This window comes from Bison bison, unplaced genomic scaffold (genome assembly GCF_000754665.1).
Source record: "Bison bison bison isolate TAMUID 2011002044 unplaced genomic scaffold, Bison_UMD1.0 scf7180017864383, whole genome shotgun sequence".
Lineage (NCBI taxonomy): Eukaryota > Metazoa > Chordata > Mammalia > Artiodactyla > Bovidae > Bison > Bison bison.
Genome location: NW_011494955.1, coordinates 5,241,037 through 5,260,968, shown reverse-complemented (window position 1 = coordinate 5,260,968; position 19,932 = coordinate 5,241,037). Strand labels below are relative to the sequence as shown.

General features: G+C 43.1%; 1 protein-coding gene across 5 annotated transcripts in view; it reads right to left on the bottom strand.

Moving 5' to 3' along the window:
* Positions 1–19,932, bottom strand: part of SLC4A8 (solute carrier family 4, sodium bicarbonate cotransporter, member 8) — a 107,149-nt gene that overhangs the window by 24,910 nt on the left and 62,307 nt on the right. For 3 of the 5 annotated variants that reach the window (XM_010857853.1, XM_010857852.1, XM_010857854.1), the window contains exons 9-16: positions 18,836–18,923; positions 17,762–17,908; positions 16,550–16,650; positions 10,625–10,799; positions 9,895–10,028; positions 8,559–8,804; positions 2,816–2,921; positions 2,048–2,209 (exon numbers count right to left, since the gene is read on the bottom strand). In XM_010857853.1, the coding sequence (XP_010856155.1) occupies positions 2,048–2,209; positions 2,816–2,921; positions 8,559–8,804; positions 9,895–10,028; positions 10,625–10,799; positions 16,550–16,650; positions 17,762–17,908; positions 18,836–18,923 (1,159 nt within the window). Of the gene's footprint in view, positions 1–2,043; positions 2,210–2,815; positions 2,922–8,558; positions 8,805–9,894; positions 10,029–10,624; positions 10,800–16,549; positions 16,651–17,761; positions 17,909–18,835; positions 18,924–19,932 lie in introns of all 5 variants that reach the window. The other 2 variants (XM_010857856.1, XM_010857855.1) reach the window with 2 other exon arrangements.

The following is a 19,932-nucleotide window of genomic DNA, read 5'->3' as shown; positions in this document are numbered from 1 at the left end:
GAGAGTGAAAAAGTGGGCTTAAAGCTCAACATTCAGGAAACGAAGATCATGGCATCCAGTCCCATCACTTCATGGGAAGTAGATGGGGAAACAGTGGAAACAGTGTCCGACCTTATTTTTGGGGGCTCCAAAATCACTGCAGATGGTGATTGCAGCCATGAAATTAAAAGACGCTTACTCCTTGAAAGGAAAGTTATGACCAACCTAGATAGCATATTCAAAAGCAGAGACATTATTTTGCCAACAAAGGTTCGTCTAGTCAAGACTATGAATTTTCCTGTGGTCATGTATGGATGTGAGAGTTGGACTGTGAAGAAGGCTGAGCGCCGAAGAATTGATGCTTTTGAACTGTGGTGTTGGAGAAGACTCTTGAGAGTCCCCTGGACTGCGAGGAGATCCAACCAGTCCATTCTGAAGGAAATCAGCCCTGGGATTTCTTTGGAAGGAGTGATGCTAAAGCTGAAACTCCAGTACTTTGGCCACCTCATGCGAAGAGTTGACTCATTGGAAAGACTCTGAAGCTGGGAGGGATTGGGGGCAGGAGGAGAAGGGGACGACAGAGGATGAGATGGCTGGATGGCATCACTGACTTGATGGACATGAGTCTGAGTGAACTCCGGGAGTTGGTGATGGACAGGGAGGCCTGGCGTGCTGCGATTCATGGGGTCGCAAAGAGTCGGACATAACTGAGCGACTGAACTGAACTGAACTAAACTGATGGACTCTAGAAAGATGGTACTGATGATCTTACTTGCAGAGCAGCAAAGGAGACACAGATATATATATTTTAAAATTATATAGTAACTTTCAGTTCAGTTCAGTTCAGTCGCTCAGTCGTGTCCAACTCTTTGTGACCCCATGAATCGCAGCATAATTCATGTTTTACAGTTTATTATTTTTTAATTGAAGTATAGTTGATTTACAGTGTTTCAGGTGTACAACAAAGTGATTCAATTTCATATATATATTATTCTTCAGGGTCTTTCCACTATACGTTAATTACAAGATACTGAGTAGAGTTCCCTATGCTATACAGCAGGTCCTCGTTTATCTATTTTATATATAGTAGTGTGTGTATCTGTTACAGAGACATTTTAAGCTTCTTTTGCATCCCCTATTTCACTTAAGCCAGGCTTGATTGAGCAAGTAGCAAGTAGTCAGTACACAATTGCCACCTGTTCATTGTATGTCCAGACTGGAAACAAACAAATAAATTATTTAGAAATTATTTATTTAGGCAACTTATTTAGAAACAACAACTTATTTAGAACGGGAGCTTCCACCTGCCCTCCATGCAGCTTCCCTTAACCACTGTGTAGACTCACTGACATCTGAGAATATGTTGTTGTCCTGAATGTATACAAAGAAAATGTCTCATCAACTGAGACCCTCACCCATTCACACATCCTGCTTTGCATATCTGACTGATAAAAGCCTCACACACAGGAAAACCACCATTTCCTCCTGATCCTAGCTCCTCCTCAAAGATACCTTTAGTCCCTCTATGCTTGGCCTCTAATTCCACCCCGCCCAAACCAGTCAGGAAACAAACAGTGCCATCTGTGTCAGGGAGAGGCAGTTGAGGCTTCAAATCATCATGCAAACCAAGGCAGAAGCGTTTTGGCTGCTGCAGTCAATGTGCCCAGTGATTTCACTAGCTATTACTAGTCATCCCCCAGAGGAGACTCTGGGGTCCCCTACGCACCCCAGGCAGTCACCCAAATGCACTGTCTTCAGGTGCCATTCCAGCTACTACTCGCGACATACCCCCGCATTCTGGAAATGAGATGTAATTGAATAGGACGACCACCTTAAACTCACCGGACACTTTTCAATCAAAAATTCTTAGGTATTAACCCCTCATCCTACACCACACATCTATGAAAGAGGCTGCTGGACACAGGAAGAAGAGAAGGCCACGGCCTCCAGAATCAGGTCTTTGGAGCTCTGCACCTGTCAGTGTACTCCCAAGCAGCATGGAGGCTGAGAACGGGTTCTGTGATATTAGAAGTCTAACGCAAAAGAAATGCAAGAGTGTGCTACCTACTCTGGTTGGGAAATAGCGACTCGTCTTGAAAGTCTTCAAGGTGCTGGAAAGGATGAAGGTGGTGAAGAAGAGAATGCAGGACCAAAAGAGCACATCAGGAGTATAGGGTCCATGGTGGCCACAGGCAGAGCCTGTGAACTCTCCGTGCATCTCCTGGCACTCCTGGAGGAATAGACATTCTGGGTGATGAAAGGCAGGCACGAGGGAGGAAACAGCTGCTGTCTCCTGACTGTCACTGTCATCCCAGGGTTGCTGGGACATGCAGGCTGCCTGTAGCCTCCACCTGCCCTCCATGCAGCTGTGGGCTCTTGTCTGCATTTTGGGTGACTGCTTACGGTCCTAACTAAGACACTTTTGTAAAAGAAATCAGAACTGTCCTGAGCAAACACGAGGTTCTGGGATGGCCCCAGCTATTACACCGTTTTTATTACAGAGGACTTCCAAACTTGAATGTTCTTCAAGCCCCCACAAAATCTGGATCTGTCCCCTGATCCTCCCTGATTTCATTCCCACATATCCTCAGTGTAGGGTCACTGGGCAGGATGTGTGTGGGAAAGAGGTGCAAGGTCATCTTCCTTTCCCTTTGTGTACAAGAGAATTCTGAAGGGAAAGGAAAGTCAGTTAAGAATTGTGTTCTAAAAAAACAAAACCAAAAAGCTTGATTTCTATCAACACCAGAGTGTACTGAAGGGCTCCCCACTTCCATCTAGAAGGAGCCCTGAAGCCCAGTGGCCGCGAGTCTGAGCTGCCTGCAGTGCCCAGACTTACACTAACAGTCAGGTTGGCCCAGTGCACTTCTGTTGTCACGATGTTGTGGTCCTTCCAGTACTGCAAAGTGTGATTGTTCGGATTCTCTGGGAGGGTGCACCTGCAGCTGAGGGGAAAAGAAAACATTCCTGAGAGAAGTAGCCAAGTATTCAAGTGAATGTTCTGAGCCATGACAAGGCCAAAGGCGCGGCCAAAGCCCATGCTCTTTCTCCTTGGCCCACTTCAGATCCTTGAGGTTGGTCCTATTCATTGAGATCCAACTATACCCTGATTTTTCAGTCATTACTAAAATTGGGCTCAAATCTGCATGTGGGTCTTCAGATATAGTGCTGACGAGTTAGGCATCTGATGTGGTAGTTCTCTTGCTTAGTTTCTATCTCTTGGGCTCTTCCTACAAAATACATTCTACATAGCAAGGAGGACCGGATACCCCCATTCAGCTCTCAATAGCCTCCCCAAGCCAAAATATTTTGTACCTTAAACCCCTATCACATTCTTGCTCTAAAGTCAGAGCCTCCTGGAATCATGATGGAAACTACAACATTCTCCCTGGTAATATTCACTCTCCTGGTCATTCCCTGGCTTCCCCAGGCTTCATCTTGCATCCAAACCAGAGCAGACCAGACCTGTCCCACTGGCCACCATGTTGCTTCCCAGTCCCAGCATGCTTCACGCCTGTACTGGCTCCTAGTATACTCAACTGACATGGCCATTCCCAGCAACTTGGTTTCACCTCTGATTCTGCCAAGCACACCTTCTAAGGATGTAGCGCAACAGGATTAAAATTCAAAAAGATCTCAATAGGTAATAACAATAGAAGAAAATCAACAAAACAAAAACAGAGAAAGCATAAAATACTATACTTATGTATTAAAAAAAAATCAGTTCCAAACTTGGAAACAACAAAAGTGTTCTTCAGTAGGTGAATGTATGTATGGTGGTACATCTAGACAATGGACTATTATTCGGTGCTACAATGAAATGAGCTACCAAGCCATGAGAAGACAAAGAAGAAATTTAAGCACATATTATGAAGTGAATTAAGCCAATCTGAAAAGCCTATGCACTGTATGATTACAACTATATGACACAGTAGGAAAGGCAAAACTATGGAGTAAGAAGATCAGTGGTTGCCAGAGGTTGGGGTGAGGGGGAGGGATGAACAGGCTGGGCACAGAGGATTTTTAGGGCAGAGAAACTATTCAGTAGGATGCTATAATGGCAGATATGTCACTATACGTGTGTCAATTCCAAGAGTGAACCCTAATGTAAACTCTGGATTATGGGTAATCATGATGTGTCACTGACTGCAACAAACATGTCACTCTGGTGATAGATGCTGATAGTGGGGGGACTGCATGGTGGGGGCCAGGAGGTATACGAGAACTGTCTGTACTTTGTGCTCAATTCTGCTGTTATCCTAAAATTTGCTCTCAAAAAATTAACTCTATTTAAAAAATCAGTTACACACCTATTAGCATAAAATCACTTAAAGAATTGGGGAGTTCTAACTTTATAACAGGCTTCCCTGGTGGTTCAGATGTAAAGAATCTGCCTGCAATATGAATCAACAATGGAATGCAACTGAAATGTTAAAAAAAAATACCATCTTGGCACTTCCCTGGTGACTCAGTGGTAAAGAATTGCCTGCCAATGTAGGAGACACTGGTTCAGTCCCTCATCCCGGAAGATCCCACATGCCGTGGCGGAACCAAGCCTGCGCACCACAACTATCGACCTTGTGCTCCAGAGCCCAGGAACCACAATACCGAGCTTGTGTGCCGCAGCTACTGAAGCCCGCTCGGACTGGAGCCTGTGCTCCGCAAGAGAAGCCGCCACACCGGGAAGCCTGCACGCCACATCGAGAGTAACCCCAGGCCTCCGCAACTGGAGAAAGCCCTAGCAGCAACGAAGACCCAGACAGCCAAAAAGAAATAAAATTCGTTTTTAAAGAAAATACTGTCTTGAGCTTTATTAACAAAGAATTTCAGTATCCAAATCCAAAGTCTACACAATCCAGAGCTGGTCGCTTTTGCCTGTCTTCTCCCACTTGGACATAAACTCATGACGGTAGAACTTTTGTCTGTCATGTTCACTGCTATGTTTCCAGGGTCTAAACAGTGCTGGGCACATAGTAGGTGCTCAAAGAATATTTGTTAAATGAATAAATGAATGATTAAGAAAGGTCAAAGAATGAACCTTCCTCCAATGCCAATCAGAAATCCACTAGGTTTCAAAGATTATATTCCATGATGGTGATTATTTTGTAATAAAATAATTGTAAATTCTAATACATGTTTAAGGAGTTATTTTTTGTGAATAAAGGGATACTTAGAATCTAGAAAAGCGTATCGAGGCTGGCTGGCAGGCATCCCCACACAGTGCGCCTTCTGCTCAGGCAGTCACCATCAGACATATCCACAACTGAGTGTTGTTTTTTGCTTTGCCCCAGCTACATCATTCTGTCTGGAGTTATTAGTAAATGCCATCCACTCTTCTCCAGTAGCATATTGGACACCTTCTGACCTGGGGGAGCTCATTTCCAGTGTCATGTCTTTTGGGGGTTCTCGTGGCAAGAATACTGGAGTGTCCATTTCATCATAGGGGATTGGAATACAAATGAGAAAGTCAAGAGATACCTGGAGTTACAGGCAAGTTTGGCCTTGGAGTACAAAATGAAACAGGGTGAAGGCTAATAGCGTTATGTCAAGAGAACACACTGGACATAGCAAACACTCTCTTTCCAACAACACAAGAGGTGACTTAACACATGGACACCACCAGATGGTCAATACCGAAATCAGAATGATTATACTCTTTGCAGCAAAAGATGGAGAAGCTCTATACAGTCAGTAAAAACAAGACCTGGAGCTGAATGTGGCTCAGATCATTAGCTTCTTATTGTAAAATTCAGTCTTATATTGAATAAAGTAGGGAAAAATACTAGGCCATTCAGGTATGATCTGAATCAAATCCCTTATGATTATACAATGGAGGTGATAAATAGATTCAAGGGGTTAGATCCGGTAGACAGAGTGCCTGAAGAACCAAGGACAGAGGTTCGTAACACTGTACAGGAGGCAGTGACCAAAAGCACCCTAAAGAGGAATGCAAGAAGGCAAAGTGGTTGTATGAGGAGGCTTTACAAATAGCTGAGGAAAGAAGAGAAGGAAAAAGCAAGGGAGAAAGGGAATGATATATCCAACTGAATGCAGAATTCCAGAGAATAGCAAGGAGAGATAAGAAGCCTTCTTAAACAGTGCAAAAAAAAGAGAGGAAAATAATAGAGTGGAAAGACTAGAGATCTCTTCAAGAAAACTGGAGATACCAAGGGAATATTTCATGCAAGGATGTGCATGATAATGGACAGAAAAAGTAAGGACCTAACAGAAGCAAAAAAGATTAAGAAGAGGTGGCAAGAAAACACAGAACTATATATAAAAAAAAAAAAGGTCTTAATGACCAGGATTAACAACGATGGTGTGGGTACCACGTAGAGCCAGATATCCTGGAGTGTAAAGTCAAGTGGGCCTTAGGAAGCATTACTACAAAGAAAGCTAGTAGAGTGATGAAACTCCAGTTGAGTTATTTCAAATCCTAAAAGATGATGCTGTTAAAGTACTGCACTCAATATGTCAGGAAATTTGGAAAACCCAGCAGTGGCCACAGGACTGGAAAAGGTCAGTTTTAATCCCAGTCCCAAAGAAGGGCAGTGCCAAAGAAAGTGTCCAGTTCAAACTACTGGACAATTGCCCTCATTTTGCAAGTTAGTAAAGTTATGCTCAAAAATCCTTCAAGTTAGGCTTCAACAGTACATGAACTGAGAACTTCCAGATGTACAAACTGGGTTTAGAAATGGCAGAGGAACCAGAGATCAAACTGCCAACGTTTACTGAACTGTGGAGAAAGCAAAGGAATTCCAGAAAAGCATCTACTTGCTTCACTGACTATGTGAAAGCCCTTGACTATGTGGATCACGACAAACTGTGGAAAATTCTTGAAAAGATGGGAATAGCAGATCACCTTACCTGTCTCCTGAGTAAACTGTGAGTCAAGAAGCAACAGTTAGAACCTTACATGGAACAACTAACTGGTTCCCAGTTGGGAAAGGAATACATCAAGGCTATATGTGACCCTGCTTATTTAACTTCTATGCAGAGTACATCATGCAAAATGCTGGGCTGGATGAATCATAAGCTGGAATCAAGACTGCCAGGAGAAATATTAACAACCTCATATATGCATACAATACCACTCTAATGGCAAAAAGTGAAGAGGAACTAAAGAGCTTCTTGATGAAAGTAAAAAAGCTGGCTTAAAACTCAACATTCAAAAAATGAAGATCCAAAAAAAAAAAAAGAAGAAGATCCAGTCCCACCATTTCATGGCAAATAGGGAAAAAGTGGAAGCAGTGACAGACTTTATATTCTTGGGTTCCAAGATCACTGCAGATGGTGACTGCAGCCATGAAATTAAAAAGATGCTTGCTCCTTGGAAGGAAAGCTATGACAAACCTAGACAGTATATTAAAAAGCAAAGACACCATTTTGCTGACAAAGGTCCATATAGTCAAAGTTATGGTTTTTCCAGTAGTCATGTACAGACATGAGAGTTGGACCTTAAAGAAGACTGAGCACTGAAGAATTGATGCTTTCAAATTGTGGTGCTGGAGAAGACTCTTAAGAGTCCCTTGGACAGTAAGGAGATGAAACCAGTCAATCCTAAAGGAAATCAATCCTGAATATTCATTAGAAGGACTGATGCTGATATTGAAGCTCCAATATTTTGGCCATCTGATGCGAAGAGCTGACTCATTGGAAAAAGCCTTGATGTTCAGAAACACTGAAGGCAGGAGGAGAAGGTGCAACAGAGGATGAGATTGTTAGGTAGCATCACTGCCTCAGTGGACATGAATTTGAGCAAATTGTGGGAGATAGTGGAGGACATGGGAGCCTGGCATGCTGCAGTCCATGGGGCTGCAGAGTTGGACACAACTTGGCAACTGAACAACAAAGTAGATTTCTAGACCTTCTGGATACAGAGTAAGAGACCTATGGATCTATAAGGAATTATTAATATTTTCTACCTAATGATTCCTAAGAGTAGCCTATATATACCCTCAGAGAATGTGATGTGGTCCAAAGCCTCACAAGTTTTTGCAAAAAGAAGTTCTTCCCAACAACCCACTTGAATTCTCCTTGCTACACTTGCAGTCCTTTTTTTTTTTAAATTTAAATTATTTATTTTAATTAGAGGCTAATTACTTTACAATATTGTATTGCAGTCTATTTTTGTCTCAATGCCTGGACCCAAAAGACATACTCTGGAAAGCATTTCTCAAGTCCTCTCTGATTCTTACTCTTAATCTATCTTCCGCATCATTATCTTAAAAAATCTTTATGTGGGCAATTTTTAAAGTCTTTGTTGAATTTATTACAATATTCTTCTCTTTTATGTTTTAGATTTTTGGCTGTGAGGCATGTGGGATCTTAGGTCCCTGGCCAGGGAGTGAACCCACACCCTGAGCTTTGGAAGGTGGAGTTTTTACCAATGGTCCACCAGGGAGGTTCCCCCATCATCACTTTTGACTGTTCTCCTCTGGCAGACAAAGCTCTGTTTCCCAGAGAGCCAACACACTTCCTTAACAGAAGCTACAAGCACCGCATGGCATGCCGTCTCAGCCATTATACTCAGGCCCTTCACTTTATTTTTTTAAAAATAAAAGAAGCAGAAGCATACTCACTAATACAGGCTAAGGTGGTCCAGCTGGCTATGCATGTGGATGGGGTAGGTCTCTGCCAGGTGAATCAGCTTTTCTATTGCTTCATAGATGAAAATAATGCAAATCAGGGAGGCAAACGCTTCTTCAGTGAAGCGAGTAATGTAGCAGACAAGGGAACTGGCATCAGTTGCCACAAGGACAATACACAGGAAGGCAGTCCACAGTCCAATACAAGCTCGCAGGGAGAGGTATGAGAGAGCGTAGTCTCTGAAACAAGACCAAAGTTCATCAAAAGTCAGTGAATGGGTGAATGGCGTTACATTCTGACCCCCTGCATTACAGGCAAGGGTCAGAAATGTGGTTAATTCATCTGCTACTGTCAGTTCCAGTACTGCAAGCTAATTTGTCCCTAATTCAGACAGCACTTTACTCCTGAAGGCTGTCCTGGGACCGTTGTAACAAAGATCTGCTTCACAGGCAGTATTTCCCACAGCAAGCACAGGGACAGCGGAGGAGGAGCAAACTGCCCACGGCCCACTTCTCCACCCTGCCCGACAGGGTTAAGGTCCTCTCCCTGCAGCTAAGGGGGAAGGGCTGGCCGCACTCCATGCGCTCCTACTTCTCATACACAATGCAAGAAGGATTTACAGGAAAACAAGCACATGTTGACTCCCCACCAACAATCAGGATATAAAGGGGGAGCATTAACTCATTAAAAATTGACTGGAACAGACTTAGAGATGTCAAAAGCAAACTTACGGCTACCTAAGGGGAATAATGAAGAGGGAGAGATAAATCAGGAGTTTGGGGTGAACATACACACATTACTATATATATATATAAAGCAGATAACCAACGAGGATCTACTATATAGTACAGGGAACTCTACTCAATATTCCATGATAACCTATATAAGAAAAGAAACTGAAAAAGAATGAATATAGGTATATGTATAACTGAATCACTTTGCTTACAACTGTAACACAATATTGTAATTCTACTACACTCCAATTTAAAATTTTAAAAAATCCATACAATTAAAAAATTAAATTTTTTAAAAAGAAAAATTGACTAGAAATGGAAATTGAGTTTTCATTAGGAAACTTTCATTAGGAGTTTGGATTAGCTAGGGAAAGTGCTTTTAAAGATAAAAAGTCAAAAAAGTCAAAAGTTGAGGGACACTGACAAAGCTCTTAGGGCCAGGAGATCTGCTATTTTAGGTCTGGTCCTACCTGGAGGCAGGGTGGCAGACCACAGCATGCTTTTGCCTGCTTACACTCTAGTAGGACCCTAACATTCAAACCTAGTAGCAAACTAACACATCCAGATAGAGTTTTCAGAAAACCAAATATCTTACTTGCAGAATTTGAACAAAATCTTTTCAAACACAAGCACTGGCCCAGTGCTTCCCAGGATGGTGAGAGCCTGGCCGGCAAACAAGGAATAGGCGATCCCAGTCATGGAGGCTCCAAACAAAGATTCAATCGCACTCTACAGAGGGAAAAAAATCACACTGAGCCCACAGCCCATCTGAAGTGAGTGACACAGGCTTACATATATTCCTAACTTAGCTCTCCAATGCACCTGGCAAGCCACTTGTTTGTATTTTGTCTCAGCAAGAGCGATGTGTACATAGTCTAATCCTCTTGTAAATGGATACTGCTTCAATAATTTAGGTCCCCAAATCTATCTACATACGACTCCTTAACAAGTCTACTATGCACAACTCAATTAATTATTTATAAATATACATAGAAAACACAATGATACCATTCACATTATGGGTTGTCATACAGAGTCACCTTAAATCTTATTTTCAGATGACATCAATATATAATTTTCTATCCTTGGAGCAACACGCAATACAACAGGGCAATCAGCTATCTAAATTGATATGCAGGCAGAAGAGGGTCTGTTCTAAAGGGAGAGCGGTGTTGCTCGTTGGCATGAAGTCAGAAGACTATGTAATTCAGCAGGAAGAAACCAATCTCTTCAGTCCACGCCCAGGGAATTTTCCTCCCAGAAGACTTGGCTGCCTTCATATTTTCACTCTCATTTGGGACCATTAGAAGTGGCAAAGTTCTTACTATGCGCCCCTCGGTGGCTTCTCCAAGCAATCCCCCAAAAGTGATGACAGGTGACATGCAGGCACAGTACAGGAACAGAAAGGAGGCCAAACACTGTAAGCTGAGGGCATCCCGGTAGTCGCTCCAGTACCAGGGGGCCTTCCGCTTGATGTCCAGAACCAAGCCCCCAAAAAGCCTGCAGAAACACAGCAGTCAGGTGTCTAATGCAGTCCTTCTCCCACTAAAGCAAGTCAACAGAGCACATTCCAAAGCACTTCAAATGCGCTCTGTATGGAAGTTAATATTTGGCTTCAATTTGACCCCAAGCACAAGAGATCTCTCTGGGGGCAGCATGGATTCTGGCCATGTTCCAACATGGATTCTATTTGCAATCAAAGGCATGAATTTGGATGATTATTCCAAGCATAAAAATAATTAATTTGCTATGCATAACACCCATTCAATAAAAAGTTTCCAAAATTTAACGTGAAATGAAGTATTAGCTTCAAACTTCAAATTCTGAGCTGTTAGGAAGCAATGAACAAAACTATCATGGTATTAAAACTGTTAGTTTTATTATATGTTTTCTAGATAAAAAGCCCCTATCACATGTATATTCTTACTCTGAACTACCCACCTTACTTGAGAAATCAGCATAATCATTCATGCAGTTGCCAAGTAGTAACAGATACTTCATGCCAAGCACTGTGCCAGGTGCTGGAGACGCAACAGTAGCAAGGCAAACACAGCCCTCTCTCTCTAGGGTGAACAGTCTGGCACAGAGGACAGACAGTGTTGTGAGGGTGCCATGGCCGCAAAGAACAGGAAGGGCGTTTCAGCTGGGACTCGAGAATGGACCAGGAGCACCAGATGAGGCAGAGGGGCTGGCGTGGATGACGCCTAGAGGTGAGAGCGCTTGGCACGTTCAAGGTGCTGAAAGAGTTATGACTGGATAAGGCAATGTGAGGGGTAATATCAATAGACAAGGCTAGAGATGTTGGAAAAGCTAAGTCACAAAAGGGCCTTATAAAAAGGAATCAGAAAGTTATCCCAACAGTGTGTCAAGCAGTGAAGGACTTTAAACAGGGAAGCAGCATAAGTAAGCAGGCATTCTGAAAGGATCACTCCGGTGAGAGTGTCATGAATGGAACATGGGGCAAGGCTGGAGGCCGTGGGTTGGAAAGAGAATCGGGTGCCAATTAGGAGGCAGAATCAAGAGGACTTGGTGGCAGGACTTCAAGATCCCTCTCCACTTCCCAGGTATGAGAAAGATCAAGAGGGAGATGTCCTACACCAAGAAGGAGGAGTATGTCCAGACAGGGGCAATTTTTAAAGAGTGGAGTCATTGAAGAGAGTCATTCAGCATTCTACAGGGCAAATTACCTACTTTCTTCTACACATGAATGGCATAGGGAAAAAAAAAAGAGGAGGAGGCCTGTTACAGAATGAGAACATAATAATGCATTGCAAACCTCCACTGGATCCTGTGTCAAACAAACCTTAAAAGGATGTTGCCAAGAATATCACAGAAAGGTGAATATGGACTAAGCATGAGACAATGTAAAGAATTATTGTTAATTTTATTAGATTTCGTTCCTGTTTTTTAAAATGTCCTTATCAAACAGAGATACCTGCTCAAGTAGTTACAGGTGAAATGACATGTAACTGGTGATTTGGCTTAGAATAATCTAGAAAACATAAAAATAAAACAAGTAGTGAAGAAATAGATAAAACAAGATTGGCAAAATGTTGGTAACTACTGATGGGCACATGGGGGTTCATTACAGTGTCCTCTCTTCTTGTTTATGTTTGAAATGTTCTATACTAAAAACTAAAAGACACCAATCTACTCTCTCATGAAAGGAGGCTTAGCTAGCTCTTTCTTTCTCTGTGCTCAGGAGCCTAGAGGTGTCCTGTGAGGCCTGGGATCTGTATGCCAGAGGAGAAAGCCAAGCCAGCTCTCCTTCTCCATTCAAAAGCTCCCTCTCTCGTGGGATGAACTGAGAGAGTAGCTTTGACATATACCTACTACCGTGTGTAAAACAGACAGCTAGTGGGAAGCTACTGTATAGCACAGGGAGCTTAGTTTGGTGCTCTGTGATGACCTAGAAGGGTAGAATGGTAGTGGGGCGGGGGGGGGGGCGGTGGTGAGGGAGGCTCAAAAGGGAGGGAATACATGTAGCTGATTCATAGGTGCTGTACAACAGAAACTAACGCAACATTGTAAAGCAATTACACTCCAATTTAAAGCAAAATAAAAGCTCCCTCTCTCATCTAGCCAGGTCAAATGGGTACGCAGATGGACACAGGGCACACACTCTTTTATCTGACCCGCTTGCTCTTCTGGTTTGCAGGGCCCAGTTGGGATTTACTCTTCCTCAACCTACAGCAGTAACATCACAGTCTGGGCCTGCGCTTAGAGGAGAGAGGCAAAGTCAGCCTTGTGACCTGCTTCGGCTTTAGCCTGTCTGGCCGGCCTCGCTGAGGTAAGGAGCTATCTACAGGGTCTAACCGAGAGCATGGGAGTTCCACCTCAGGGTCTGGGACCCAGGTTACAGTTTGTAATAAAATGTCACTTGGTCTTGCTTTCCCTCTGAGGAGATAGCCCCTCAAGGACCTTATGAGCAGCCGCAATTAATCCGGGGTAACATTCAAGATTTTCCAGGTCCTTAGCCAACATAGCATTACCTCCCAAACACCAAAGACCTTCCTCTGAAGGGTATTATTCTGGGAGAATAACCTTCTGCAGCGGTGAGCCTCACCCTATAATGCTGCCATGATTGGTTCTCCTGGATGCGCGAGGCTCATTATTCAGGAGGAGTGTCTATGAGTAACAGGCAAAAGATTTATGTGAAATGGATTTATAAGAAGCCATAGAAAGGAAGGACATCTGTCTGCCTAGCAGTGATTGAAAGGGGAGAGAAAAGATCTGAGGCTCCTATTGATGGTATAACATAAATTAAAGTGATTTCAAATCCTGTTTTGGAATCTGCCTCATTCCCCACTCATACAGACCCTAATCGAGTTATCTGGCACAGACAATAATCACACATGGATGCTTTCCTTCACATATTTGAGACTTCCTTTCCCTTTCAATACTATCCTTGATGTTCAAGTTTGGGGCAGCAGGAGGCACACAGGGACACAAATTTAAGCTTGAAGCCAGAAAGGACTTACCTGTGGGGAGCGCCACTAGGCTCTAGAGCACTAATTAGGAAGCCCTCTGGGGAGGGTTTTAGGGACAGGCCAGCAAGGTTTTAGGGACAGGCCAGCCATCCAATTTTCTGCTGTGCCTGGGAAGAAACCTATTTCAAGTGGGGCTTGGATCATCAAGATAGTAACCCCCAATTCTTTTCTTCATCAACCCTTCCCCAATGGCTTCTCCAACGAGGTATACCGATGTACTTGGGAAAACCCCTCAGCAGAGCATCCTCGGTGCTGTGAAGCTTCTGGCCTAGGAACTCAAGTCAGACTTTGCTCTTCGCTCTGCATGGGAATGCCTCGGCGTCATGACCTATCGTCAACATCAGGGAGGCCCAAGACACTGTCTTGGCCCTGGCTTGGGAGGTCAGATCACACACAACTCAGACTGTTCTCAACTCTGCCTCCTCTCCCACCTTCTCAGAGCCTATACTACCATATCTTAAGTACCTCTCCATCCAACTAGGATGGCATCCCCAGGTTGTGCACCACCTCAAAGAAACACAGCTCAAGGTACAAAGAATACAGAGTTCAGCTTGATATAGTTTTAGTCTGTGAAGTCCAGGAAGGTCCAGAAAACTCCAGGATGTCCATCTGTAGAGGAAGGTTCATATTCACCCCTACATACTTTGAGACTGGGAAAGGAGCCAGAGTTGGCATGAACTGTGAACTGTGATCCCCGATACGAGCTGAAAAAGCTACAAGAAGAAAGTTATGTGTCTTGAGGTCTTTTCCTAAGGGCTCTGAGGGAAACTTCTGGAACTCAGAAAGAGGCACACCAAATAGAGTGAGGCTCTGAGTTTCAATGACCCTTCCTTTCAGCTTTGTCAATTCCAGCAGTTCCTCACTCAGCATTATGGAAGAATGTCCTCAAGCCCCATTTGAACTTGTGAGTAAAGGTACTGGGGGCTGGTAATTAAGTGTGTGATGGTCCTGGCTATATGGGTTTTTCTTTGGGGATGTCAGGCACCATTTCCCAGACTCTGTATCAGGTCTAGATATAGATCCAATCTAATGGGCTCCCAAACCCCCATGTGGAATTGATTGTAAGTGACCCTCCTCTAAAAAAGCATGGGACTCTAGTTTATTCTCTTTTTGAAACCAAAAGAAAGCTGAGCTCTCACCTCTGCAAAGATCATGTGTTTCAAGGAAAGTTGTTGGTCTCATTTCTACTACTTTCAAACTCTCAGTCCTGAGTTGTGAATACCCTTTGTATTCAAAAGGATAAATCATAGCTTTGAAATTCTATCAAATCCATACCCAAGACTCTTCCCCTTAAAAAAGCACCACCTCCTTTAAGATAGTCTCAATCCTGGAAACTATTCTAAAGACAAATGTATCCTTTGAAATGCTTCTCAATACCAGGACTCCTCCGCCACAACTCAGACCTCCTCCAACTTTAAAGAAAATATGAACTTTACTCCTGGAACTTGATCCCTCTTTTCAGCGATCCCTTCCATCAAAGGGCTCCTCCTTTTCTCCAGTAATCCCTCCCAGAGCCCAGTTATCCTTCCGCCCTCAAATACATTCCTCCAGCCAGGATGAATTCTCCCTATCAATACTGCTAGTTAAATGCTATTCTGTTGGCTTCTTGTCTCCTCTCCTTTCTGTCCCTGAATTTCCAAGAGTGGAAAAATCAACACTCTCAGCAATTCAAAAAAAGAAACAAATGTTGGGCTTCCATTGGATAGAGTACTGAAGATAAATAAATAAGGAAAGCAAATTCAAGGAAGGAAGGAAAAAATAGGTGAAGGCCCTAGAGAAGGCCCAGTAGACCCTCTTAGACACAAGCACAACTCATAATGCCAGAACCATAGTCCCAGCCTTCTCCCACAATGTGGGGGACACCTCTGGATGCCACTCCAACCCCAAATCTCATTCTCTTTTACTACCTTCCTACCTGGAATATAAAATTTCCCAGCCTGGGGACCCTCTTTCCTCATCTACCACAGAGAACCTCCTCATTGGACATCTTTCCTTAAAATCTGGGCCCAGAAGAGTAAGTTGCCTATTCTCAGACACACCTAAAATAGTACTTATTTCCCTACCCCAAGGGGTTTCTCAACTTAAAATAACCATTTAATATTTATCCATGTCTTAACTTAAAATAACCATTTAATATTTACGCATGCCATGTCCACTCGTGCTAAAGAACAGTCATCATTCTAATAGTCATTCGTCAGATAATAATTAGGTATCCACTCTATGCAGGGCACTGAACTGGGTGTTAGGAATATAATGGGGTCCCCGCCCTTAGGGAGCAAACCCTTCTGGCAGGAAAGACATCAAATCAAGAAATAATAATAAAAGATGACCAGGGCTATAACAGGGGACTGGGCTGAGGGTAGTAGCTGGGCAGGGGACAGGGCTCCAAGCTGTGATATCACACAGCAGGAATAACCTAACCTCCTCTAAAGAGTGTCTTGGAAGACTCTCCAAAGGGACGCCTAAGCTGAATCAAAGGACAAGAAGCAGTTAGCCTGGAAATGAAGAGGTGGAGGAATGTTCAAATCAGGGGGAACACTGTGTGGGAAGGATAGGAGGTGAGACAGAACATGGTAGGTGGTTTGAGAACTTGAATGAATGATATAGTATTCAATAGAATTGTAATACTTATTGTCAGTGGTCCAATTTCCAGCCAATAAAGATATTATAGAGAAGAAGGCTGAAAGCAAAGATGACTCATTTCTTTATACAGTTTCTGTCCAGTAAGCAGTATTAGCTGTGAAATATTCCAGAACTTACCGCCCAGTGCGCTGAAGCTCTGGCCCGCTGTGGCCCCCATGTGGCTCCGGTTCTATGTGGCAAACGTTCCCATTTGGAACTCCAGGCATTTTCCTTTTCTCCTTTTAACAGAGGACCACACATTAGCAAAGTCAACCACCTATTCTGTCTTTCCTGCTATGGTGGAGGTAGGCGGGGTGGGAGGGTGGGAGATGTCGGGGGTCAGGATAGCATGAGAGAATCCCAAAGCAGCCCCCAAAATACCCAAGTGTTTCTTATAGCTTTCAGATGCATTTACTGATTTGGGACAGTTTATTGACTTTTCTGAAAAACACAAAAGACAACAAATAATTTCTCTTCCTCTCCACTGGTACCTGACTCCTCTGTCTTGTCCAGAAACAGAAACGTGAAGGCTTTGGCATCAGATATGACCTGAGTTCAAGTCGCAAATCTGTCTTGAAGATAGTACTTTTATTCCTCATTTGTTAAATAAAAAATAACAACACCTACTTGGAGATGTTGCTGAGAGATTTAATTAGCATATGTAAAACACCTGGCCCAGGGACCAGTGTACTGTAGAAGTTTTCTTCCATCTTTAACCTCTCAAAAAAAAAGTATGGGGAACTCCATTTGCACTCCCTATGCACTGCTGCTGCAGCTGCTAAGCCACTTCAGTCGTGTCCGACTCTGTGCGACCCCATAGATGGCAGCCCACCAGGCTCCCCCATCCCTGGGATTCTCCAGGCAAGAACACTGGAGTGGGTTGCCATTTCCTTCTCCAATGCAGGAAAGTGAAAAGTGAAAGTGAAGTCACTCAGTCGTGTCCGACTCTTAACGACCCCATGGACTGCAGCCTACCAGGCTCCTCCATCCATGGGATTTTCCAGGCAAGGGTACTGGAGTGGGGTGCCATTGCCTTCTCCGCTCTATGCACTGAGCTCTTCTCATTTAGTGGCTTCATTCTTAATAGACTCCCAAGAAATGCCCCCTCCTCTCCTCTCTGCCATTTCACACCAATCCTCCAAAAGTTGGCTTAAAATTCATCCCAGGGTAATCCTGGCCAATCGATGTTACTGCATATTCATATTTTATTACTCTTCTGACATTCTAGGCACCCTGCAATAAAACCACATCTCAGTTTATTTAGCATACACCAACATGGTCTTTGCTGTGTCCATGGTGGGCCCTCAGTAAGTGACACTAAGCCACCACTGGCTCATGTGCATACATTACCTGGGAAGGGACATTTTTGGGTGGCTCAATTCGAATGGAGGGGTCCCACTCCCCTGGAGGAAGCACCGTCACCTGGTCTAGGAACTCATCAATCCCTGCCAGGAGGTCATCTCGTTCTTTTGCCTTATAAGCCACATCATGAAAAATCTAAGAGAAGAAAAAATCCTCAGGAAAGCTGAAAGTCACTTGACTTAAACAATAACCAATGGATATGGTAAAAGATGGATAAAACCTCTTGGTTTTTATCTTTGTCTAGGGGCTCTGAAATGTAGATAAGTTTAGCACTTGAAGTACAGGGATAAAAGAGTTTTAAAAATGAATCTAAAGATGAGTCAAAAAAAACTAAATATATGTCTATTAGTGTAGAAAGAGATAAGACATGACTCTAAAGTTTTGTAATTCTGTTATCTCCTCAAAGAATGGAACAAAAGCCAAGATGCATGAGGAATTTTCCTGATCATGATGGGTAGAAAAAACGGATGGAATTACTAATAAAGGTCCTCCATGAAATATGTCTTCCAACCAAAGACAGCTGATAAAACACAGCCCCATCTCCCTTTGCCTCTAAGACATATGTCTTTTCAAGGCCCTACTCTGCAACTAACCTGAGCAGCACAGTCCTCACCAGGGATGCAGCAGGGGCAGCCAAAATGTCTAGTAACCCTAGCACATTCACATGACAATGCCCAAGAGCATCCCCCTGACAAGCTGGTCTCATTTACAGCTCATTTACGTGAAATGGGAGTGAGGTTTCTTTATGTAAATAGCTTGGGTATACTTCGTTAACTATTTTCTCTAGAAAGTTAAGTCAGCCTTAATATCTTTCCCACTTGGTATCCTACTTGGCAATAGTTTTCCCAGAAAAAGATTTCTCTGCATCCTTGATTATTCCAAAAGGGAGAGATGACAGAGGAAGAAAAATCCAAGAGGCCTTGATCCTCAAAAACATGACCTGCATTGCTTCTCAACAATAATTATTATACCCCCAACAACTAGCACAATGCCTGGCACAGAGTAAACACTCAATAAATATTTATGAGATGAACACATGAAAAGCAGAAGTGGTGTGCATACCTCATCTGTCATGATGGTGGCCATGGATCTGCCAATCTCATGATACTGCTGACCTTTCCCTACTGGACCCAATAGGATAAACAAAAACCTGGCAACACACAAAAAAGATGAAATTATGTAAGGAAAAGGAAATTATGTAAGGAAATATAAGGAAATTTCTTCTCTAAACAACATAACATTTCTCTTTTCTATCAAACAGAATTTATCATAGTAACTTCAAAAAAAGGAAGCAAACTAATGATGGAGCAATCTGAGTAGCCTTGACCTAATAGCTCTCCTATAGTCATTGGAAGCTATCTGTACGACTCCATTCAATAAAGTGGTTAGAATTCTCAGGGTTTCCATAGACGTAATTCCTTGCTCTAGAAAGGATATTTTTTCAAAACATGGCAAATTCAAGATTATCTGTATCTCATTCATGGCTCTAATAAGAAAATGATGGGGAGAGGAGAAGGATAAGGCAATTGAAATGATCAAGCCCGGCAGAAGAGTCTAAATTGTGTCCTGGACATCTGAATACTCCATAATTAACGGGACTCTGAATCACCTATCACCACCTCTGGAGTGCATGAATAGGCTTTGGAACAAATACGGACATATTTGCAAACCATACAAATCCTGCCAGAACTATGGAAAGAGACATCAATACTTTGCTTAGAGATGTCTCCCTGGGATAAAGTTCTGCAGAACAGGGAGATCAAGACAGTCTCCCTATCCCAGGTCAGTGGTCCTTGCTATGTCTTCGGAATGCTCTTTGAGTCTCAATTTCCCACGTCACAGAAACTGCACAGTCACAGCCTTCAAAGTCTTACAATTCTTCTGCACAGAGGTTAATCAAATATACCCCAGTTTTCTGAGATCATTGTTGAATTTTAAACAGCAATCCCCAAATTAATTAATCCTATATTTTGGCATTAGCTGGTTTCTTCCACTGCTGCTGCTGCTGCTAAATCGCTTCAGTCATGTCCGACTCTGTGCGACCCCATAGACAGCAGCCCATCAGGCTCCCCCGTCCCTGGGATTCTCCAGGCAAGAATACTGGAGTGGGTTGCCATTTCCTTTTCTAATGCATGAAAGTGAAAAGTGAAAGTGAAGTT